Source organism: Epargyreus clarus, unplaced genomic scaffold (assembly GCF_041222505.1).
Source record: "Epargyreus clarus isolate Ecla_fem2 unplaced genomic scaffold, WU_Ecla_fem_2.2 ptg000016l, whole genome shotgun sequence".
NCBI lineage: Eukaryota > Metazoa > Arthropoda > Insecta > Lepidoptera > Hesperiidae > Epargyreus > Epargyreus clarus.
Window position 1 is genome coordinate 7,287,696 of NW_027332224.1, and position 27,190 is coordinate 7,314,885.

Genomic DNA, 27,190 nt, shown 5'->3' on the forward strand with positions numbered 1-27,190 from the left:
GTACGACTCCGGTGGCATCACCGCCACACCTATTTGTGCCTCATAACAGTGTTTGAAGGGTGTGGTAAGGGAGACATACTTTTTCGAGGCGTTCCAGTTACCTCATTCCAGTCCTCAGTGGTAGCAGCGCATCTGTGGCCGACCTCAGATAATCGAGGAAGAACAAATCTTATCTGTGGTTGATTACAATTGTCCATTTAAATAATTATTGGTTCAATATAAATAATCTTCTTCTTAATGAGAAGAAAACTAAATGTATCAAGTTCTCGTTACCCAACGTGAAGCATGTTGAAACCAATGTGCTATTAAATGGAACGGTTTTGGATCCTGTGGAGTCAACTGTTTTCCTAGGTGTTACTGTTGACGCCAAATTGCAATGGGGTTCCCATATAGATAAATTGCCGGGTAGACTCAGTTCGGCGGCATATGCTGTTAGAAAAATTAGACTTCTAACTGATGTAGAAACAGCTAGAATAGTTTATTTTAGTTACTTTCATAGCATTATGACTTATGGTATATTGCTATGGGGGTGCTCGTCACACCTAAATGATATTTTTATATTGCAAAAGAGAGCTATACGAGCTATCTACAGCCTGCCTTCAAGAGCTTCACTAAAAGAACTGTTTAAAGAAATAAATATTCTAACTGTTATATCTCAATACATATATGAAAATCTAATGTATGTAAGGAAAAATATTAATAAATTTGTAAAACGGTGTGACACGCATAATGTAAATACAAGGAACAAACATAATCTTTCTACACATGTTACTCGTCTCCAGAAAATAAGTAATTCTTTTATGGTCAATGTATACGTTTTTATAATAAACTTCCCACCGAAATCAGAAATTTGTCAATTAATAAATTTAAAGCCATAATCAAAATCAAACTTAGTCGTAAAGCCTATTATAAAATTTCTGATTATATTGATGATATCAGCTTGAGACTGATCAATAACAAAATTATTAATTATTAAGAAAATGTCAAAGTGTAGCGTATCTTGCTGAACAAACTTCTTTTTTAGATAAATGTAAAGCAAGATACTGGAGCTAATGCTTTATTAATTATATGTAAAAATGATGGCATTAAAAGAAGAGAATAATTATTATTAAAAAAAAAAGACAAACCCGCTGAGTTTCTTACCGGATCTTCTCAGTAGAGGTCGCGTTCCGATCCGGTAGTAGTTTAAGAAAAAAATTGTACCTGACAATTTGTAAGTGCTGTCGTTGGCCTATACAAAATAAATATATATTTCATTTCATTTCATATTTCATTTCATTTCAAAAGCAACAGGTTCTCAGGTAATTATTTCGGGTAGATCACAATCTTAATACTAACAGAACAACATTGACTTTGGTAAACCTTGTCCGATTTTCAAGGTTAATACTGCATACATTTTAGAATGGCTAAAATATTTGTTGTTAAAAAAGAGCACACGTAATCGCTACCAAAATGCATTTTGGTTGTAAAATAAACAAAGGAATTATTTAATGTGTGGCTTGAAGCAAACTATATTTTTGTGTTCTATTTTTTACCGTCATTTCGATATTGTAGTTTTTTTTTATATAATATAGGAGTAGCAGACGAGCATGCAGCCCACCTGATGGTAAGTGGCTACTGCCGCCCATGAACATCTGTAATCAACCCCAGATATGATTAGATATTCCTATCTAAGGTTGGCCACAGATGCGCCGCTACCCCTGAGGACTAAGATGGAACGCCTCGGAAAAGTATGTCTCCCTTACCACACCCTTCAAAACGGAAACAGCAGCGGTTAACACTGCTGTTATTGGGCTGAAATAGGTGTGGCGGTGGTGCCGCCGGAGTCGAACCACAAAGGGTTCTACCACCTTCAAAGTTCAGTTAAGACTGTTCTAATGATAAATAGAATATTATAGAATATCTAGATAATATATAAGAGAATATCTAGATAAAAATATACGAGCTTTTGCCCGCGGCTTCGCTCGCGTTACGAAGTAAAATTTTCATCCTCTATTTTATCCCCTTGGGGGTAGAATTGATCAAAATCCTTTCTTAGCGGATGCCTACGTCATAACATCTACCTGCATGCCAAATTTCAGCCCGATCCGTCCAGTGGTTTGGGCTGTGCGTTGATAGATCACTATGTCAGTCAGTCACCTTTGAGTTATATATATTTAGAAGAGTAGCGGACGAGCATGCAGTCCACCTGATGGTAAGTGGTCATTGCCGCCCATGGGAATCTGTAATCAGCTCCAGGTACATGCATTTCACCGATTAGAGTAGGTACGAGTAATTTATTAAAATTCATTTTAAAAAAAAAATAATAATAATGATCAATATTTTAAGGAATAAGACTTGAATATTTGTTCTCCTCTAAAACGTCAATATTCAAGTATCAAGAATATTCATTTATATATAATAATTACATCTTTATATATATATATATATATCTTATGTGCGTGTGTCGCTGAACTCCTCCTAAACGACTGGACTGATTTTGATGAAATTTGTTGTGTGTGTTCAAGGGGACTTGAGAATGGTTTAAAATTTTAGTCCGTGGGAAAAGGTTTTTTAATTAATTTTTAATTCGTAACTAGTTGTTGATTTTGGAATGTTTCACATTGGATTCGACAGACTTCGCTACCATCGCGGTTTCAAATATTCTATCTATTTTTCAAACCCGTAACTGATAAGGGTTGTTCACCCTTAACATTTTTTTTATTTATATGGCAACACAACGTTTGGCCGGTCAGCTAGTTAACAATAAATTTACAAATGTTACCAACCAACAAGTAGCTTGCCTAAGGACTGATGTCTAGTGTCCTCTTGATTATTCTTGTCCCTCTTGATTATTATTGTATAAGAATTATTTACGTCATAGTCATGTTTATTAGTTATTGCGTAAATTACATATTTAGTTTTATATTATTAAATATTTATGTCCAATGACATTATGTCTTCAAAATTGTTATTTAATTAATTTATGTTATTTTATAAATGCCTAATCATTTTTCAATTTATGGAATGTTTTACCGGAAATATGTGTTAATAAACGTTTGTTCAATTATAAGTATAAAGGAGGTAGTGCAAAATTATAAAATCATATTTAAGTAGAAGCTCTTCATTGACATGATGTATTCTAATATTTGGTCTGTAAGAGGAAACTCTGCCCGAGAATATAGTTAAATTATTTCACGACTACTTTTATTTAAGTCTATCCCAGCTGCAGTTACACAAACTATATCACTATATACAGTATCAAGTATGTACATAAAGGGCTTTAGAAAATGGGTAACGTCCAACGAAAAGAAAGAAGAAGGATAAGATCTAAAAATCCGTATTCGGAATTTTCCCAAACATTGGGTAAAATCTCCAAGCGCATACTAGCAACACTGGAAGATGTACCAACATAGATTCGTTACATATCAATAATGACTTCCAATTAATGTTATCTATAATTATGTAAGTGAATAAACAGAGTGCGCTTTCAAATTACCTACTATTTTAATAAGTGTAATATATCTATGACGATATTAATATTTAATATTTAATGTAATTATGATCCTAAATGATTTATTTTTTATTGTGTTTATTGCTTTTAATAAATTCAACTCATGCATTCAAAATTGATTAGAACGCGCAGAGGGTTCCGGGTACGATCCCCGGCCAGACAGATTTCTAAATTTAGAATTCTGTTTCTGGGTCTGGGTGTGTGTATTTATCTTTGTGTGTTCATGGTACCCACGATACAGGGATTCCTAGTGTGGGGCTGAATGTATAAAATGTGTAGAAAGCGTTTAATTATGAGCCTAGACGTTTTTTTTTTATTTAAAGCGTATATTGTTTTCATACACGTACATAATTATAATTTATATATTGTATTTATGTTTTATGAATAATGTATTATCGAAATAAAAATAAATAAATTATAAAGATTATATATAAATATTACGAGCCATAAACTTTATATAAGCTTTTATTTACTTAGTGACGTTATTTTAAATTCAATATTGCAAACGCCTGAAGTTGGCAGACCAATAATTTTTTATGCATCCCCATAATATGAACCTTCATATGCTATCACTGCAGAGGGGGTTCAGTAGAATCCCCTCTGCAGTGATAGCCTAGTGGTTAAGAAACTCGACCTCTCGATCGGAGGGTCCGAGGTTCAAATTCCAGGCACGCACCTCTGATTTTTCAAAGTTATGTGCGTATTAGAAATTAGTTTTCACTTGCTAAACGGTGAAGGAAAACATCGTGAGGAAACCTGCATACCTAAGAGATTTTATAAAAAAAAAACTCAAAGGTATGTGAAGTCTACCAAAACGCACCTGGCCAGCGCGGTGGACTATGGCCTAATCCTTCTCATTCTGAGAGGAGTCCCGTGTCCAGCATTGGGACGATAATGGATTGATGATAATGAGAACCCCCTTTGTGGTTCGACTCCGGCGGCATCACCGCCACGCCTATTTCTGCCTAATAACAGTAGTGTTATACGCTGGTGTGTTCTGGTTTGAAGGGTGTGGTAAAGGAGATATACTTTTTCGAGGCGTTCTAGCTTAGTCCTCAAGATTTCTATCTGGGGTTGATTACAGACGTCCATGGGCGGCAGTAGCCACTTACCATCAGGTGGATTGCAAGCTCGTCTACTACTCCTATATTAACAAAAAAAAGATAAAAAATGACTATCACGTTAAAAAAAAATCTGAGCGAGAATCAAAATGACCTTATTAAAAGCTTGTTTTCTATATATTTTCTGAAGAATTAAAATAGATATTTATATTTTAATTATGTAATAGTAATTAATACTATAACCCTGACTATTGTATTCTAATGTAATGTTAAGAACATTTATTTTATAATCCAACTAATTATCTTAAATAATGAAGCTATTCCAATTATAATTAATGGGCAGTCCATACCTACTTCACGATGTTATATAATGAAATCAGATTAAAAATAGTCTTGTAAATAAATAATATTTTAAAAAAACTCAAAAAACACGCTTTTATTGCTAATCGAACTAAAAACTAGAAATCTAATCAAATCACATCAAAATTTTTTTTTTCTACCTCAAAAAGGATTCGAATCCTAGCAGACGTCGGCCTAGATTTGTTGGTTATAATGCCTAAGTTAGAATGTCTAATTAAGTCTAATGTCTCCCTTACCACACCCTTCAAACCAGAACACAGCAGCAATACCGCTGTTACGAGGCAGAATAGATGTGAATAGTGTGTACCTTCTGAGTCAAACCAAGGATTCTACCAATTTCAAAATGTATCAACAAATATCTAATACACCAAAATCGGCTAATAATTTGTTTTTACATCTACCTTACTATAAGTACTTACACTACCATAGATTAGTAAAGATACTTCGCCGCCTTGAAATTGAATGAAGCCACAAACAGCTTATTATAGTAAGTTCATTTTTTTCAATTCTTGACAAATAAAAACATTTTTAGAGAAAATTTACGACTAAATAACTAATACTGCGTAATTTACATAATAAATAAGTAATTATTTCAAATATTTTAGGGACATTTTAGCACGGAGACGTGGCAAAACTTTTTTACGCAACTATTTCAATTCTCAAAACTGGGTACATTTTCTTGATTCATTTTCTTATTTTTCATTTTTTTTTTATTATCTTTACTATACTATGTATTTTACTTGTGTACTTTACTATCTATGTATACTACATGCTCATTTACGACATCATTTTCCAAAAAAATATATTCAAATGACGAACGTATTCTTTCTTATAGGTTGACGTTGGTATTAACAAAAAAGTTATTATATATAATATACCTACTTGTATATAGCTGACGAGATTGTTTGAAGGCAAAACTCTGGTAAAACCAGTTTGGAAAATAATATTTTCCAGCTTAATAGGTTGTTATTGTGGAAGGTTTTAAGCGACAATAAAAAAATAGTAATCTTGATAAGTCGTCAGAAAAAGGTTAGTTATTTTTATATGGGAAAAGTAGAAAAAGGCAGTGATAGCATAGTGATTTCAAATCAAAATCAAATCAATTTTCTTTTTATTCAAAATGCCAATACAACTACCACCACTTCACAAGGTGTTTCGTTATGGAGAAGAAGCGGCGAAAGAAACTCTATAACATACCTACATCTTCGAAAAAAATGTTTTTTACAATGTCAACTTAACATAATGGTACATCAAATCAATACTCTTTATTGTACCCAATAAAAAAAGATACATATAAAAAATAAACAACTAATTTAAAAGACAATACAAAAGGCGGTCTTATCGCTAACCAGCGATCTCTTCCAGACAACCTTTAGGTGAGGAGTTATAGTAGGGATGAATAGAAAAATAGGTAGGGTTCAAATAACATGTGGAGCTGGAGCTAATTCAGACCACACCGTTTTGTCACTCAAATAATCACTTAGTTTATAGTACGCTTTATAACATAGCGTTTGTTTAGCGACATGTTTGAACTGTTTTTCTGTGAGATTCAAATTTAGCATCAGTCGGGCCGTCCAAGGTTCAAATCTCAATCAGGCACCGCTAATTTTTCAAAGTTATTTATTTATACATTTGAAAAAATAATTATCACTTACTTAAAAGGTAAAAAAACATAGGAAGGAACATGAAAGAAACATACATTTTCTAAGAAATCTTAAAAACAGTTCTCAAGGGTGTGGGAAGTCTACAAAGGGCTTAGGCCATAGCACATCGCATTTGGTTAGCACGGTGGACTATGCCCTAAACTCCTCCGATTCTTAGAACAGAATGCCCAGCAGTGGGGCTATGGAAGTATAGTGGACGAGTGGGGAAACTTTATTTCATTATCATCATTAACCCATTACTGTCGCACTGCTGGGCACGGGTCTCCTCTCAGAGTGAGAAGGATTAGGCTATAGTCCACCGCGCTGGACAAGTGCGTATTGGACTATTGGTAGACTTTACATACCTTTGAAAACTTTTCTGTAGGACATCTCAGGATTCCTCTATTCTTCACTAAGCTATCTTTTTTTAGAGTTCCGTACCCAAAGGGTAAAAACGGAACCCTATTACTAAGACTTCGCTGTCTGTCCGTTAGTGGCTGTAGTTTATTATACGTTGTTTACGTACCATTCATTATCACCCCAACGCCATCTATTTTTGTGTCGTATAACTAAGTATTGTTGAAAATTTACGTATCATTCATCATCACCCCAACGCCATCTATTTTTGTGTCGTATAACTAAGTATTGTTGAAAATAATAAAATGAATAAAAACAATGAATATTTGGTGGTACGGAAGCCTCCATGTGCGAGTTCGACTTGTACTTGGCGAATTATTTTTAAGTTTATGTAATTTTTTTTTATTTTTTTTATATTTAACCTAACGATAAGGCAGACGGGCTACCTGATGGAAAGCTGTCACCGTCGCCTATGGACATTTGCAACACCAGAGGAGTCGCCAATGCATCGCCGGCTTTGACGGAGAGTTCTTTTTACACCCCTCTTGAAGAGCCCCATGTCATAGTCCTGAGGGAATACCTCAGGAGGAAGTTCATTCCACATTTTGCACGTACGCGGTGAAAATGACCGTGCAAACAGAACCGTGGAGGACCGCCACGGGTCAAGCTGATGTGGATGGAACCTCATCCTTCGGCGAGTGGTGCGATGAAGGAAGGGATTTTATTTGTTATTTATATTTTTAAACGCAATATCCGTACGGCATAACTAGTATGTGATAATTCCTAAATTATCGAAGCGTGAAAATACATACGAATTTATAATTCTATGCGTGCCTTAAAGTAATGAATTATTATTATGTAATAAAAAAAGATTACATGAATATTAATATAAAATTACTTATTATTCATTTATTTAATACCACTGACTGACAGGCAACACATTAAATCTATAGTTCTAGAAACTAGGCATGTGACAACGCGTGAACAAAATCGATTTTTTATATCTCAATCTAAATCGATAACTAAAAAAATCGATTATAACACTGTCTGACAGTCAACACAGATTAAATCTATAGTTCTAGAAACTAGGCATGTGACAACGCGTGAACAAAATCGATTTTTTATATCTCAATCTAAATCGATAACTAAAAAAATCGATTATAACACTGTCTGACAGGCAACACAGATTAAATCTATAGTTCTAGAAACTAGGCATGTGACAACGCGTGAACAAAATCGATTTTTTATATCTCAATCTAAATCGATAACTAAAAAAATCGATTATAACACTGTCTGACAGGCAACACAGATTAAATCTATAGTTCTAGAAACTAGGCATGTGACAACACGTGAACAAAATCGATTTTTTATATCTCAATCTAAATCGATTAGTAAAAAATCGATTATTTATAATAATAATCGAGTCTTTAGTAATAATCGATTTTGGAACTGAATTCAGGAAGGAGAGGGTCGCGTTGCCGACCGTTCATGTAAATAAATAATCGATTCTTATCGATCGAAATCGAAATACCGATTATTTTGTTTTAAATAAAATATCATTTTATGAATAATCGATAATTGTTTATTAAAAAATCGATTAAAACAAAATCGATATTTTTTTCACGTCCCTACTTGAACCATGGATTTTTAACTTGAGTTTTTTATAAGTACAACATAGATAAACTAAGCAAGCATTTAAAATCATTCTTTAAGAGGGCAAAATATGAACTTCTTAATAAAACAATACAATACAATACAATCATGCTCTCCTGATGGTAAGTGACCACTGCCGTATGATCATCTGTAGGCTTATTGTTTTAGATATTTGTTTACGTATTTGCCCATACCATCAGCGCCCCTAGCGGATTGTATCAGAACTATAGTGTCAGTAACGTAACATTAAATGTCTAAATTGACAAAATGGCGCTTTATGTTTTGTCTCTCTATTTTGCGAACATGTGAGGTAGACAAAAAGTTCATCGTTACTTCAGCACTTACTTATTGTTACGTTAACTCAGTCTACTGAAGCAAACGGAATTAAATAATTGTGGGATGTTTTGAAAACTTATGGTAAGGGTAGGTACTGTGACCAACTCCATATAGAGCAGGTTCTACCTGAAGCCGATCACATGAGTTGCCACTGAGGACTAAGATAGTCCCGCCATTGTAAGTCAGGGCATCTCTTATATAGCGATAAAATCACTATTTTAATTCAGACATGTAATTATACTTTAAATTAAAGGTTAGTGAACCTTTCGTTTTCCTGTGACCTTAGTACGTCTTCAAAAGTTTCAAAAGCGGTCACCATACCGGTCTGACGCGCAGAGGGTCCCGGGTTCGATCCCCGGCCAAACAGGTATCTAAATGAATTTAGACCTCTGTTTCTGGGTCTGGGTGTTTTTGTATTTGTCTATGTGTGTGTACATAGCACCCGCGACACAAGGAATCCTATTGTCCTATTGTATCATATTGCTGTGAGTGTAGAAAGTGTTTTTTTATTTATTTAATTCACTTTGTCACAAACATAGTTTTATCTGTATTCATTAATTTCTTTATATGTAATAACAAACGAGAATGCAGTCCACCTGATGGTAAGTGTCTACTGTCGCGCATGAACATCTATAATCAACCCCTGATAATATTAGATTCATACCTAAAGTTGGCCACAGATGTGCCGCTACCCCTGAGGACTATGTTGGATCGCTTCGGAAAAGTATATCTCCCTTACCACAGCCTTCAAACCAGAACACAGCAGCACTTAACACTGCTGATATTAGAATGAAATAGATGTGGCGGTGGTGCCGCCGGAGTCGAACCACAGAGGGTTCCTTCAATTTGTACTTGCTTACACTTTTTACATTCAATTACAATTCGAATATATTATTTTAATTACTGAATCCTTGGTTTTCCCTTTTTCAGTTAATTACTTTAAACAATCGGGTTTATGTTTATAATTATTTTTAATTCGTTTAATATACGTGTATTTTTAATTAATTTAATTATTAATAATAAATTCAATTTTCTATAACATTCCATAGTTCCATAGTTCGACATTAGACCACGATGCCACAACTACTTATATATAAAAATATGATTTTATTATTAACTAGCTGACCCGGCAAACTTTGTACCGCCTCAAAATCTATTTATCAAATATATTCATAAAATATAGCCTATGTTACTCGTGGATAATGTAGCTTTCGAATGGTGAAAGACTTTTAAAATCGGTCCAGTAATTTTTGAGCCTATTCATTACAACCAAACAAACAAAGTTTTCCTCTTTATAATATTAGTGTAGATTACTTACCAAATTCCAATTAGTAAGAAAACAGTACGAATAATTCTTACTGTCCTGTAAAATTTGGTGGGATTCATCACTTATTCTTGGCATAATAGTATTCAATCCGAAACTTGACGTATAAATTAAAACTATGAAATAAAATAAATGAAAAACCGTTTTCTTTAACAACAAAACACTGAAGTTCACACATAATTTAATCTCAAACATGATTGTAATTAATATTACTGTTTATTATTAATTATTAATATATTATTTATTAAATAAATACACGTCTGGTATCATAAAAGTACTCGTAAGTAATACCTTGTAGTAACACAAATTGTTATATTATTTGCAGTATTGTGCAAAGTTCAAGGCATTATGTTTTTATGTCTCGTAAATTTTAATAATTGGCCAAGTGCAAGTTAAACCCGCACTGTAGGGTTCTGTACAACCATTTTTTTAGTATTTACCATTATAGCAGCCATTAAAGTACACACATTGTGAAAATTTGAACTGTCTACCGATAACGGTTCAAAAGTTACTTTTCGACTTTTACTTTTCGGTTCCGAATAAAAGTTTGTTGTATGGGGACCCCTTTTTGTATTCAACTTTTTTATTTTTAGTATTTGTTGTTATAGCTGCCACCGTTATGCATCCTCTGTAAAATATCAAGTGTCTATCTTTTACGGTTCCAGAGATAGAGCCCTGTGACAGACAGACAGACAGCGAAGTCTTAGTAATAGGGTTCCGATTTTACCCTTTGCGTACGGAACTCTAATAAAAAATAGTTAAACAAGAAATGTTTTATGTGATACTAGTACTTTGTAAAGATGTTTATGTATCATTAGTACATCTATGTGGCTATTTCGCTTGTTTGAAACGTTCATAACTGCTCACTTATGTAATCATGTAATCCTAATACTAAGTAACTTTATAACTTATATTGTTTGTTTGTTTGTCTGTTTGTTTTTGTGTTTGTTTGTTTATTTATTTACATCTTCGTTTGTTTGTTCGCTTGTTTGTTTGTATGATTGTTTGCACGATTGTTTGTTTCTTTGTTTGTCTGTTTGTTCGTTTATTTGTTTCTCTTTTTGCTACATGTACACATAACTATATAATCGATTGTCGTGAAATTTTGTACACACGTTGGTTATTCTTAGGTTAAGTTTGCCATTGTATAAAATATAAATTTTTAAAATGAATAAGATGTGTGTTATGGAGTTTCTTTCACCGCTTCTTCTCCATAACGAAACACTTTGTGAAGTGGTGGTAGTTGTATTGGCAGAAATCTGTAAAGAACCTATTTTGAATTAAAAAAAATTGATAAGACATGGGGTACTTTTTATCTCTAATAATTTTATCATTCCCGAGGGATAGATAAAAACCTCTTACCGCGAGCAAAGCCGCGGGTAAAAGCTAGTATATAATAAGAATTGAATTTTAGACACATACAAACATACGCACATGAGTATATGGATACATACATCATCAATTGTTTTATTTTAAAGTCATAAAAGTACACTTTCTTATATACTAAAAGGTTTGTGTGTTATGTATGTTTTTAAGAAATTGAAGAAGATAACGCGATCCCAGAAGCCCCTTTTAGTCGCCTCTTACGACAGGTACGGGATACAATAAGCCCTATTCTGTACCCTTACCATGAGTTTTCAATTTTACGTTACATTTACTCAATCCATTATTCTGTTTCGCTTGCTTCAGTAGACTGAGTAAACGTAACAATAAGTAAGTGATCAAGTCTTTTTGTCTGCCTCACATGTTCGCAAAAAAGAGAGACAAAACATAAAGCGCCATTTTGTCAATTTAGACATTTAATGTTACGTTACTGACACTATAGTTCTGATACAATCCGCTAGGGGCGCTGATTGGAATTTGTAAACGTAATTGCAAAACGTAAACAAATACCAAAACAGTCATATTTGTCAATACGTAAAAATTCATGGTAAGGGTACTGGTCTGAGAACTACAGGGACAAGATGCGTTGCTACCTGAAGACTAGAACCCTCCCATATACTACTACTTACTACCTAATTTTATCTGCTGGCTAACATTGTTGTTATAAGAATATAAGAGTAGATGAGCTCCAATTTAATTTAAACTAAATTAGAACGCCTTTGAATTAACCTTGAATGAAAAACCAACTACGTTGTTATGTAACTAAGTTATTACGTAAATAAACTTGTTTTTAGTTTTTGTTATAATGGAAGAAACAAAAACGTCTTAAAGTAATCCTGAGATAAGATCTACGATCAACCAGATGTAAGTAGGGTTGACAAACATACAGAAACACATACTTACACCTATTTCTGCCTAATAACAGCAGTGTTGAGCGCTGCTGTGTTCCGTTTTGAAGGGTGTGGTAAGGGAGACATATTTTTCCGAGGCGTTCCAGCTTAGTCCTCAGGGGTAGCGGCGCGTCTGTGGCCGACCTCAGGTAGGAATATCTGATCCGATCTGGGGTTGATTACAGATGTCCATGGGCGGCAGTAGCCACTTACCATCAGGTGGACCGCATGCTCGTCTGCTACTCCTATATTAAAAAAAACACACACATAACACAGACGTGTACGGCATATATGTGCGAATACGCACACACACACTTATAGAGAGAGAGATAGAAAGAAAGAAAGACAAAAACATACAAGATGATGTTTAAGGGCCTCATTGGTAAATTCCGACACTTCAGATAACATCTACGATCACAGCTAATTTAGGGTTGTCAAACATACACAAGAGCAGTGATAGCCTAGTGGTTAAGAAACGCGGCCTCTCGATCGTGGGGTCCGAGGTTCAAATCTCAGGCACGCACCTCTGATTTTCAAATTTATGTGCGTATTAGAAATTAATTATCACTTGCTTTAAGCAAGAAAGCATTGAAAGAAAATATCTTAAAGGTATGTGAAGTCTACCAATACGCACTTGGCCAGCGCGGTGGACTATGACCTAAACCTTCTCATTCTGAGAGGAGACCCGTGCCCAGCAGTGGGACAGTAATGGGTTGATGATGATGATGATGATAAAACATACACAAACACACATACGAACATACGCACCATACATACACGCAGAGATCAAATATACAGGATATTTTTGATGTGTGCGTAGGTGGCTAACATATTTCACTTTTTTAATAAAATCAAATTCTTGTAAGTAATGATCATAGATTAGTAAAGATTACTCACTCCTAACAAGAAAATCTACCCAGTTTTGAGAATTGACATAGTTGCGTAAAAAAGTTTTGCCACGTCTCCGTGCTAAAATGTCCCTAAAATATTTAAAATGATTATTGTAAATTATTTATTTATTATGTAAATTACGCAGTATTAGTTATTTATTCGTAAATTTTCTCTAAAAATTATTTTATTTGTCAAGAATTCAAAAAAAGAACTTACTATAATAAGCCGTTTGTGGCTTCATTCAATTTCAAAGCGGCGAAGTATCTTTACTAATCTATGGTAATGATAAAAAAAAAACAATTTTTTAAGAAAATACATATTTAGGGTTCCGTACCCAAAGGGTAAAACGGAACCCAAATACCAAAAATCAAAAGTAATGAACATTTGGTAGTACGGAAGATTCCATGAGCGACTTCGACTCATACTTGGCGAATTATTATGTTTTCTTTTACTTAGCCTGAACTAACTAAGTTTTCGATATTATATTGTGGCGACGTCCCGGTACTTAACAAGAGATGGCGCCACAAGTATTCTGAATCGCGCTATCGAAGTTTTCTAAATATCTGGCATATATACAAGCTCCGAACTGAGACTGTCGGAGCACGGCCGCTCCCCGAGCATGATCACCTAGTCCGGGGGGAGATCTCCCTTTGCAATATTGATACTAGCTGACCCGGAAGACGTGTTGCCATATAAATAAAAAAATGTTAAAGGTGAACAATCCTTATCACGTAGAGGTATGAAAGATAGATATTAGCCGATTCTCAGACCTACTGAATATGCATATAAAATTTGGTGAAAATCGGTAAAGCAGTTTCGGAGGAGTACGGTAACTAACATTGTGACACTAGAATCAAAATATAAATAACTCAAAGGTGACTGACTGACATAGTGATCTATCAACGAACAGCCAAACCACTGGACGGATCGGGCTGAAATTTGGCATGCAGGTAGATGTTATGACGTAGGCATCCGCTAAAAAAGGATTTTGATCAATTCTACCCCCAAGGGGATGAAAATATTACTTCGTAACGCGAGCGAAGCCGCGGGCAAAATCTCGTTATATATAAGATTATATTGTTGATGTGAAACATCGATAGCCGCACGTAAAACCGATTTCTGGCGTGGCGACGCATGCCGCGTCGCCACGCTATACGATGGTATGCATATACAGTCTATATGCAGTAGTGTGTACGGTGTGGCGACGCGTCGCCATGTGCAATCGACTGTGAAGTCACTGATTAAACGAATTAAGTAGTCACGATTTGAAATAAATTCGTAAATTTTTGTATTTAATGAAAATAAATGTTTATTCAATAAATAGTCATCGTTATCTGGAAAAAAATCGTAATATTTTATTGTATCATTATGACATATTTAGTTCCTATCACAATATGTTCTTTTCTGCATATTACTTTTACAAAATAATGTCGATGTTTCACATCTGCCAGGCGTCCCGTGACGGCTCACATTTTCTTTACGTACAACTTAAACATTGTATTAAATTTCCTACGAACTCTAAACTAAAATACTCCATTCTTATAATATCGGTATGTCTATTAGCATGTTATAATGTAGGTATATCGTTTCATACATACTTTTCCTATCATATAAGGCACACGTGATGCGTAGATGTCACAGCGTATGGAGTTCAGAGGTACAGAGTACAAGTACTCTCTCAGTGTCATCATCTTCAGTAACCCATTATAGTCCCAATGCTGGGCACGGGTCTCTTCTCATAATGAGAAGGATTAGGCCATAGTCCACCGCGCTGGCCAAGTGCGTATTGGTTGACTTCACATACCTTTGAGATTTTTTTTTATAAATCTCTCAGGTATACAGGTTTCCTCACGATGTTTTCCTTCACCGTTTTAAGCAAGTGATAGTTAATTTCTAATACGCACATAACTTTGAAAAATCAGAGGTGCGTGCCTGGGATTTGAACATCGGACCCCTCGATTGAGAGGCGAAGTTTCTTAACCATAAGCTATCGCTGCCTTCCTCTCAGTGTAGGGATGTAAAAATAATCGATTATTAGGGTTCCGTACCCAAAGAGTAAAAACGGAACCCTATTACTAAGACTTCGCTGTCTGTCCGTCTGTTACAGGGCTCTATCTCCGGAACCGTAATAGATAGACACATTTACAGATGATGCATAACGGTGGCCGCTATAAGAACACATACTAAAAATAAAATAAAGTTGAATATTTAAGGTCTCCATACTACAAACCAGTATTTTTCGGCATTTTTCGATCTAACTCTTAAACCGTACTAAGAAGACGGTTGAAATTTTTACAATCCGTTTACTACTATAACTGGTATTATAATAGTACAAATAAGAACCATAAAACAAATTTGAATATAGTTATTTTAATTTTATTATACGTTGTTCACGTATCATTCATCATCACCCCAACGCCATCTATTTTTGTGCCATATAACTAAGTATTGTTGAAAATAATAAAATGAATAGAAAAAAATAATGAACATTAATTTGGTGGTATGGAAGAATCCACGTGTGAGTTCGACTGTACTTGGTGAATTATTTTTGTCTAATTTTCGACTTTTATGGAGCGATTTTTAAAATGGTTTTTAATTATTTACGATATTTCCTTATAAAATCTTAAAAAAATCTACTTATTACTAATCTTTAAAAAATAATTCAATTATTAATGTGATTGACTTTTTTTTTATAATATAGAAGTAGCAGACGAGCATGCAGTCCACCTGATGGTAAGTGGCTACTGCCGCCCATGGACATCTGTAATCAACTCCAGATAGGATTAGATATTCCTATCTATGTCGGCCACGGATGCGCCGCTACACCTGAGGACTAAGCTGGAATGCCTCGGAAGTCTGTCTCTCTAACCACACCCTTCAAACCGGAACACAGCAGCGCCTAACACTGCTGTTATGAGGCAGAAATAGGTGTGGCGGTGGTGCCGCCGGAGTCGAACCACAAAGGGTTCTACCACCTTCGTATATAAGGTATAGGGTAGGTAGGGGTAGGGTGCTATAGGGTAGAATAGGTGTACTTAACTAGGATTTGGGCTAGTCTCTTCTGACTAAACAGGAATATGCCCGTCACAAAATAACAACATTTTGCAGTGGAAAGTGTGACTAATATTAAATTTCTAGTTTATTTAAAAATTTCATGGTTATCCGTGAGATGTATAATGATACCAAAACCTGTTAGAAATATAATAATTGTTGAAACTTGTATGAGAACTCACGGAGCGTTTTTTTAACCGTGGAAGGTAATGTTTTTGAAGATTTTAAAATATCTTTATATATATATTTCTTATGTGCGTGTGTTTGTCACTGAACTCCTCCTAAACGACTGGACTGATTTTGATGAAATTTGTTGTGTGTGTTCAAGGGGACTTGAGAATGGTTTAGATTCACAATTTAGTCAGTAGGAAAAGGTTTTTTTAATTAATCTTTAATTCGTAAGTAGTTGTTGATTTTGGATTGTTTCACATTGGATTCGACAGACTTTGCTACCATCGCAGTTTCAAATATTCTATTTTTCAAACCCGTAAGTGATAAGGGTTGTTCACAAGGGTTCACAAGGGTTGTTGTTGTTGTGTGGTAACATTTTTTTTATTTATATGGCAACACAACGTTTGCCAGGTCAGCTAGTATTTTTATAATACCCGCGTGGCGGAGTGGTCACCATACCGGTTTGACGCGCAGTGTCCCGGGTTCGATCCCCGGCCAGACAGATCTGAATGATGAATTTAGGTTTCTGTTTCTGGATCTGGATGTTTGTGTATTTGTCTCTGTGTGTGTCCATAGCACCCACGATACAGGGAATCCTAGTGTGGGGCTGTGAGTGTAGAAAGCGTTTAGTTAAGTTTAGTTATGTGCTTTTTTTTAGCTGGGCTATCCAGGTATAGTTCACGCCAAACTGCTAGTCCGCCGTCATTTTAAAAACAAAATAAATACAGCGAATTCACCTGCGCGAATTCGAAAAAAACCGCTCTGTGTGTTCTAAGCCTTTGTTTAATTATAATTATGTACCAAATACCATACGCCTTAACCCAAATTTTACTTTTTACATAAGTCTCACTTTCAAATGTGGTTCGTGTATCGATTCCGGAGGTACCACTGTAACACCTACCTTATAACATCAGTGTTAAGCGCTGCTGTGTTCTGGTTTGAAGGGTGTGGTAATGGAGAGATATCCGAGGCGTTCCAGCTTAGTTCTCAGGAGTAACGGCGCAACCGTGGCCGTCCTCAGGTAGGAATATCTAAACTTATCTAGGGTTGATTACGGATGTCCATGTGCGGCAGTAGCCGCTTACCATCAGGTGGACTGCATGCTCGTCTGCTTCTCCCATATTATAATAAAGAAAGACAAACATACAAGATACGCGCGAAAAACATAACCCTTCCTTGGCAGTCGGGTAAAAAGAAAGTGTTAAGCGCTGCTGTGTTCTGGTTTGGAGGGTGTGGTAAGGGAGACATACTTTTCCGAGGCGTTCCAACTTAGTCCTTAGGGATAGCAACACATATGTGGCCGACATAAAATATTATCGTATTTAAAGTTGATCTTGTTCGGTTCACAATAAAAAATAACAGCGCCTGATAATTTTAATAACTGTTTGCAGATTATTGTGGTTTCAATTTACCTACATAATAACTATTATGTTTAATGTTATTGCGTTTGGTAATTATCAGGCGCTTGAAATTAATTACGTTGGATGTTTTTTCCGTATTTCTTTTAATAAAGTAAAACATTTTGTATATAATTATTATCTAATTGCCATAATTTGGTATCTTGGAACTGATCTGAGGATGGAGCGAAGAGCAATACTCTAACTCTTCAGCGACTAAGGGTTAAAAACTGGTAGGAGATCTACCATCCATCTCCAGCTTCATCATCATCCATATGAAAGTGGTAGAACCCTTTGTAGTTCGACTCCGACGGCACTAGTAGAACTAGTGCCTACACCTACACCTACAGACGACACCTAGTTCTACCTAATAACAGCAGTGTTAGGCGCTGCTGTGTTCCGGTTTGAAGGGTGTGGTAAGGGAGACAGACTTTTCCGAGGCGTTCCAGCTTAGTCCTCAGGGGTAGGGGCGCATCTGTGGCCGACCTCAGGTAGGAATATCTAATCCTATCTGGGATTGATTACAGATGGCCATGGGCGGCAGTAGCCACTTACCATCAGGTGGACTACAAGCTCGTCTGCTACTCTTATATTATAAAAAAAAAAATATTACAGTTCAGTACATTTTTTTTTCACTGCCAATAGGCAAAGTTGAGGAAAAAATAGTAAAAAAAAATTAAAATCTAAAAATAGCCCTACTTTTTGCATTGTTCCTTAACATATTTTAAAAAAGTTTACATTTCAATATGGTAGACCAACTAACTGATAGTATTTAACATAAAAAAATAAACACTGTATCACCTTTGTACACGCAGTTAACGAAAGATGATGAAAAGGGCTGAATTAAAAAAAATCGATAGTGCAAAAGCGGTGACACTTTTAAAAAGGTATTTTTTTCTAGAGAGGTCAGAACCTTTTTTTTTTTTGTTGTCTGGCTCCGCCCAGATGCTTAAGAAGCTCACCACTCCGTGTGGAGCGTACGAAGGTATGACGTCACACATACCATCGTTCTTCCCGGGGTCGCTAGCCAGGCGGTTACAGCTCCCACTCTTGCCGCCCGTAACCCCGGAAGCCCCTTTTAGTCGCCTCTTACGACAGGCAGGGGATACCGTAGCCCTATTCTGATCCCGGAACTACAGGGACAAACCTATCTTCTCCCCAAGTTTGTCGTGGTACTTACGGGACACCCTGTATAAATTTATGTCAAAAATATATTGCAAATGGGTTGATTTAAATGGTTCGAAAAATCTGAATCTGCCTGGGATATGAACCCTGATGCACCAGCATGATACAACTTAACACCACTAACCATAGATAAGTAAAGATTACTCGCTCCTAACAAGAAAATGTAACCTTTTGACAACTGTCATTGTCATCTATTTTCGTGTTTGAAAAATATAAAAAAAATAGTTTTTAGATCATTTATGAATGAAACGATATTCCTTCGCACTTTTCCTTTGATTCCGTGTCTTAACTGCGGATGTAGGCATTGTTCTGCGTAAATTACACCATGACAGCCATTAAACGGCTGAGAGAATTGTCAGCCGTTTAAGCCATTTAATGGCTTCCTTCAATTACAAGGCGGTGAGATATCTATACTTATCTATGCTACTAGCGTAGATAATAAGTAATTAATTGTTATACAATTTTAGATAACGTGGTGACAATGATCTTGGAACTTTAAAATTAGGACAACTTATAATTTTGTTATGAAATATTATGTACTAGAATATCCGGTCACAGTGCTCAATATAAATTATTAATACATAGTTCGTTAAATTCGAAATTTGACCATTTTAATTTTAATTTTAGTTTCAATATTTTTTTTGAATGTATTTTATTGGATCTTAATCGGTAATGTTCTATGTATATTTGTTTGACATAATTTGATAACTTGACATTAAATTTGGACTGTGACATACTAATAATAATTTTACTAATAATCTGATTTCACTTATTAATACCTCAAGTTTGAAATGTTAAACAATTCAACTTTTAAATAATTATAGTGAATGTTATAAGTAATTAATAATATTATATGACTACATTATTTTACTAACGAATTAGGAACTCCTGTAATGTTAGTGAATATGATTTAATAAGTAATAATTATTATTATATTTTTTTCAAAATTTAGCATCGGTAACTATGGGAGCCTAATTACCAATAAGATTACTTGATTTTCATTACTTAGTTTAGTACTGGTAGTTAAAGTATATTTTATGTATGTATGTATATATGTTGAAAATAAATGGGTGACGCCATACAAGAAACCCCTGTTTTCGACGTTTTTAGCTCTTAAACCGTTATATGTAGACTACTAAAATAAATAATAGTTTTCAAAAACTAAAACCACAGATTAATAAATAGTTATGATAAAACACACGCTTTCATTGTTAATAGAACTAAAAACTAGAAAATGAATTTTATTTTGAAGCGCTTCATTATATAATTATTGAGGCGATTGATTGATTATAGTTCATTTTGTAATCTGTGACAAACTCAATAATTTATTTTTATCAATTACTCAATAATTTATATTTATTTTATCAGGGTCATCGGTCCTCGATACGTGTGCAAAGTTTCAAATTAATCAGTTGTGAAAGTTGGTGAAAATTATGCTCAAAGATTCCGTTACATACATACATTCAGACATACATACAACCCAAGCTAATAAAAGCGTGTTAAAAAGGAATGAAACTTCGGTAGTACCGATCCACGCGCGGGTTCGAATCGCACTTGGCCAATTATTTATAAAGAGGGATCCGATCTACGGTTCGCTTCTCCAGGACTAGAATCGCTACTATGGCTCCAGGATCTCCAAAGGAACACAACAAGAGTCCTCTAAGCTCGTTGGCCCGTCGGCTCTGCCCAGATGACCATGCAGACCGCCAGTTCTTGTGGAACGACGGTGTGCCGTCACACATACGATCGTTCTTCCCGGGATCGCTAGTCGGGTGGTTAGAGCTCCGACTCGTGCCACCCGCAACCCCGGCAGCCCCCTTTTAGTCGCCTCTTACGACAGGCAGATACCGTAGCCCTATTCTGGTCCCGGAACTACAGGGAAAGATATTTTTCTACGATACATCGAAATTTGACAGATTTTAATGAAATTTTCAAATTTCAGCAATAGTCACATACAATTGAGTAGACGTTACGCTCGTTAAAAATAATAGTAGCCACGTGCTCAAATCTGGAACTATAACAATGTAAATCAATCCATGGTTTTTACAATAGATAATTACCATAATAATATCACTCTTCATACAAGATTACCTACTTGGCATAAATTTTCAAGGTTACCAAGTTTTTTAATGGTAACAAGCGGAAATACGTGTTATTTAACTTAAAATGGTAATAATGCATAATTAAGTGATGTGATTAAAATGGCGACTATGATTATTATCGGAATGATCTTCAACGCAACACTGATTTCACGATTATGTTTATACATACATATTTATCTATCAATATGCCCCAAATTGTCTTTTGATTAATAATTTCGGACGAAAATAAATAAAAAATAGAATTTACCGGCAAATTTTACAGTACTTCGGAGTTTAGTTCCGGTTTGAAGGGTGTGGTAAGGGAGATATACTTTTCCGAGGCGATCCAGATTAGTCCTGAGGGGTAGCGGCGCACCTATGGCCGAACTCAGGTAAGAATCTAATCTTATCTGGGGTTGATTACAGATGTCCATGTCAGGCGGACAGCATATGCGCCTGCTACTCCTATATTATAAAAAAAATCGTCGATTAACTTAAAATTTGTGACAACGTTCCATTTCTATATAAGACTGTTTAGACGAATCCAACGATACCTACCTCATATTATGTTAAAGATTAAAGTAATAGTCCGGTCAATTTAGACAATTTGCCCATACAAATTCCAAATAGCGCCCCTAGCGGATTATGTCAGAACTAGGAAATCGTATGGGCCAATACGTAAACAAATACCAAAACAGTCATATTTGTCGAAACGTAAAAACTCCTGGTAAGGGTACTAGTCCCGGGACTACAGGGACAAATAGCCACTTACCATCAGATAGAGTGCATTCTTATTTGCTACTTGCATATAATAAAAACTTATTATATACTAGTGGTGCCCGCGGCTTCGCCCGCATTTTAAAGAAATAATATGACATACATAAAACGGAAAACTTGTACCTGCATTGGAATGACAGTGGTGCCATCTGTCGAAAATTGGTCTTACCAACTCCCAAACCCTCGTAGGCTCTTGGACAACAACTTTGCCAAAGATCATCACTTGATCAAATGCATAGTTTCCGATTCTATAACTACTTACTTACTTACTTATTAAAAATTAATTAAAAAAACCTTTTCCCACAGACTAAATTGTGCATCTAAACCATTCTCAAGTCCCCTTGAACACACACAACAAATTTCATCAAAATCAGTCCAGTCGTTTAGGAGGAGTTCAGTGACATACACACGCACATAAGAAATATATATAAAGATGCAGAATATGCTCACGTATTACTTCAGTGTAATAACTCAAGGTACAATGCCCGCTAATGACAGAAATATCTAAGTAATAATGCCAAGTAGGAATTATCTTCGTACATGGAGGGTTCCGTACCACAAAGTCCTATTTTTTAGAATTTCTTAATTTTGTTATTATGACAGACATAGTAGTAAATGCATTGTGGAGGTTTAAACTGTCTTTATATCGTTCAATAGTTAGCTTTTGAACTGCCTTTATATTTTCAACTTTATTTTTGATGTGAAACATCTATAACCGCATGTAAAACCGATTTCTGGCGTGGCGACGCATACCGTGGCGACGCCACGCTATACGATGGTATATATATACAGTCTATATGCAGTAGTGTGTACGGTATGGCGACGCGTCGCCATGCGCAATCGACTGTGCGATTTTATCATTATGATATATTTAGTTCCTATCACAATATGTTCTTTTCTGCATATTACTTTTACAAAATAATGTCGATGTTTCACATCTGCCAGGCGTCCCGTGACGGCTCACATTTTTTTTGTTTTTAGTAATAATTTTTATATCGACCATAGCAATCCTCTCTTCACAAATATCTATTAAGGTGAAGAAGATCCCTGTGATAAACAGATGGACAGACGGAGAGACGGCTTAGTAATTGTTCCATTTAAATGGTAGGGAACCCTAAAACAAAGTTACGCCAGGCTATCTAAGTTTGGATTAAGATAATTAAAGTTACGGCAATAGGAAGCTGAGAAAATTAAAATGTGGTTTTAAATTAACTTAGTTATTGTGTGAGACTCGCTTGCAAAGTCGTGTAATATTTCACATTTATCACGTTGCATTGAAGCTCCTGTGATAGCCTAGTGGTTAAGAAACTCGGCCTCTCGATCGAGGGGTTCGAGGTTCAAATCCCAGGCACCTCTGATTTTTAAAAGTTATGTGCGTATTAGAAATTAATTATCACTTGCTAAACGGTGAAGGAAAACATCGTGAGGAAACCTGCAGACATGAGAGATTTAAAAAAAAATCTCAAAGGTATGTGACGTCTACCAATACGCACTTGGCTAGCGCGGTGGACTATGGCCTAATCCATTATGAGAGGAAACCCGTGCCCAGCTGTGGGACGATAATGGGTTGATGATGATGATTTTTTTTTAACAGGGCTCCGAAAAAGGAGGAGGTTATACCTTCAGCTATATGTATTTTAAACGGTGTTATTTCCCTTGACTTTGATGGGTCAAATCTAGTGATTTTTTTTAGCTTTTTTTAACTTGCGTAATGACATGAAAATGATTAAGAATACACGCATAACAGTAGTCAGTTATTTTTTGCAAAGGCTCAGGGCCGGATTTAGAGGTATAGAGGCCTTGGGGCAACAAAGAAGTGGAGGCCCCCTGGCCCCAAATTATTTTCCGAATAAAATGAACAATATTTTCAGTTGACTTTTTCAATAAATATTTTATTGTGAAAAGGTAGATTCTTCTAGTATTAATGTTTGTACAAAGTACTGTAGATAAAGGTAAAACAGCGAACAAAATATCAAAGGAAAACTTATTATTTCTTTTTACTAGTGTTTACTCGGAAAAGGACTCGGAGTCGGAATTGAAAAAAGAATTCCGACGTCTCTATTGTGGGGGCCCCTCTTTTGTGGAGGCCCCGGGGCTGCTGCCCCGGTTGCCCTCCCTTAAATCCGGCCCTGCAAAGACAATTACCTACGAGTAAATTGTTGTTTACATTTTAACATTATATTTATTTCTTTGTCTTTGCGCACTGGCCATGAAATTTTTTTCATAATGTTGGTAGGAATGTACACATCTTATATATAAAATTCTCGTGTCACAATGTTAGTTACCGTACCCCTCCGAAACGGCTTTACCGATTTTCACCAAATTTTATATGCATATTCAAAACTGACAATCGGCTACTATCTATTTCATACCCCTAAGTGATAAGGGTGGTTCACCCTTAACATTTTTTTTATTTATATGGCAACACAACGTTTGCCGGGTCAGCTAGTATCTATTTAAAAATCGATAGTTATATACCCGTTAATAATAAACAAATCTATAAAATTATTATCTTCATAGAAATTTGTCAATTTCTGCATACTAGAAATTGTTAAAATTCATTCATTTATCATCGTATAATATTTACTCGTAATTATTGTATTGTTTTTATTGTTTAGCCCAACGATCTGCTTCAGACGTGCTACCGATAACGTCTGCTTGAGACGTGCTACCTGATGGAAAGTAGTCAACGTCGCCTTTGTTTTTTTGTTGACGAGGAGGTTGTTGCGACACAGGGTTATGTGGGATTCTTACCGCACTAAAACCCCCCCGGTGGCCGTCCTCAGCGTTATTAAGAGGACTCCGGGATCTCCTACGGAACGCAACCGGAGTCCTCTGAACGCATTGCCCCTTCGGGCTCCGCCCAGATGAGCTTCAGAGCTCGCCACACCGTCTGGTGTTTACGACGCTATGCGACCACACATACCACCGTCCTTCCAGGGGTCGCTTGCTAGACGGTTCGATCTCCCACTCTCGCCGCCCGCAACCCCGGAGCCCCCAATTAATCGCCTCTTACGACAGGCAGGAGATACCGTAGCCCTATTCTGGTCCCGGAGCTACAGGGACAAGTCAACGTCGCCTATGGACATTTGCAACACCAGGGGAATCGCCAATGCATCGCCGGCTTTGGAGCAGAGCTCTTTTTGCACCATTTAAAAACCCCCATGTGCTTCAATGTCTGCCTAATTTCTGGTTTTGCAATAAGTCGTCAAAATCAAAGAAGCTATAATATTTTCCGTGCTCAATTAATTTCTTCATCAGGGCTTCATAGTCCCACAGCTGGGCATAGTTGTCTTAAAGTGAGGTTTTTAACCATAGGGTACATCTGGCCAAGTGCAGATGCATAGTTGTTATGCCTTTAAGATTTTTGTAAAGAATTCTCAGGCGTTGAGATTTTCATACGGTCTTTTATTCGCCGTTAAAGTAATTTCTATTATGCATATAACTTCGAAAATCAAAGCGTCTGGGATTCGAACCCTGGACCATATCGGACCATATTTTTTGTAGGTACATATGTTAAAAAAAATAATTACATCAATAAAACTGAGACACCACATTTTGACACGTCAGAGTATGATTTCAGCTAATCAGGAAAAACTAAGAAACATAACTTAAAAATTAAGGTAACACAAAATTATAAAACATTCGCAAAATATTACTTTAAATAAAAAAAATAAACTTACATAATTCCAGTTCGTGAAGAAACAAGCCGTCAGCATTTTCAAATCCCTTAAAACTATATTTTCTTGGTGTTTTTCAGTTATATTTGCCCAAATATATAGACCCCATGCCAAAACGGAAACCCACGTGATAAAAGCCACACCATGAAATATAGTTTTCAAAAAAAGAATTATAGAAATTTTTTTCGCACTTCCTGGCTGTCCTAAACCATTTAACACGACCTCAGCCATTTTAAAACAAAAAACGTCACCAATAAATGTCACTATCACAATAAATTTAAATGTCAGTTGATAATTTGATTTTCGAACGCTTCACAGAAAACAAACGCTACAAAAATAGTCCAACTTTTTTTTTAAATAAATGTCACAATAAAAATTTTAAACCACAATTTTTATTTTTATTTTTTTTTAAATGCCAGTCTCATTTAATTAATTTCACGGATTAATATTTTCTTTTTAATTGTTCACAGTGACAATAATTAAAAGTAAATAAACTCTCACTATTTACGAAATTAGATCACTTTTTCACTATAAGTTAATCGAAAACAATTTAAATTATTAAACAGGTCAATAGTTCTATTTTATAACAATAAAAAAATATCACTCAATTTTATCCACAATAAAATTACTTATTCTATATTTAAAATGTCATTATATTTTTTTATTGTTTTCTCGCTCGTATTTTAAAATTGGAACGCGCGCTCCGGTAGAGGATAACCTCTTATGTGATCGGAATACGTAAGAAAATCAAGTTTGGGGTCAAATTACCTTGAATCTCGCGAACGGGATAAAGTGCCATAAAATCTAAATGTCTGCTAATACCAATGACCTTTCTCAAAAATGATGGGTTTTTTGAGAAAATAGTGAATTAGTATTATTATGAATCAAAGTCGTCAAAATTTATATATATATATATTCATAGATTCATCATAGATTAACTAATACTGCGTAATTTACATAATAAATAAATAATTATTTCAAATATTTTAGGGACATTTAAACACGGAGACGTGGTAAAACTTTTTTACGCAACTATTTCAATTCTCAAAACTGGGTACATTTTCTTGTAAGGAGTGAGTAATCTTTACTAATCTATGCATAGCAGCCATAGAAGTAAATACATTGTGAAAATTTAGTGTCTACCTATCCTGGTCAATAAATATACCGAAAGGCATTAGCAACGAAGTTGCTAATGTCGTTGAAGGTAGTAATCCTATCTGGGGTTGATTACAGATGTCCATGGGCGGTAGTAGCCACTTACTGTCAGTTGGACCACATGCTCGTTTGATGCTATTTATGGTTTGACATAATATTTATACATAAAATAATTACCAAAACCTCATTCAAATTGGTTTAGTAATTCTGAGAAAATCGCTTACATACATAAATACATACATACATACATACACACATACATACATAGCGGTGGACTGGTAGGTAAATACTGAACCATTTTT

General features: G+C 35.4%; 1 protein-coding gene across 2 annotated transcripts in view; it reads right to left on the reverse strand.

Annotated features, from left to right (window-relative positions):
* The window catches only part of LOC140748733 (androgen-dependent TFPI-regulating protein), a 35,196-nt gene extending 8,750 nt beyond the window's left edge, over window positions 1-26,446 (reverse strand). The window contains exon 1 of one of the 2 annotated variants that reach the window (XM_073081589.1): window positions 10,222-10,496. In XM_073081589.1, the coding sequence (XP_072937690.1) occupies window positions 10,222-10,422 (201 nt within the window). In that variant the 5' untranslated portion in view covers window positions 10,423-10,496. Of the gene's footprint in view, window positions 1-10,221; window positions 10,497-25,736 lie in introns of those variants that run through there. The other variant, XM_073081588.1, reaches the window with a different exon arrangement.
* Between the last annotated feature and the right edge of the window lie 744 nt (window positions 26,447-27,190).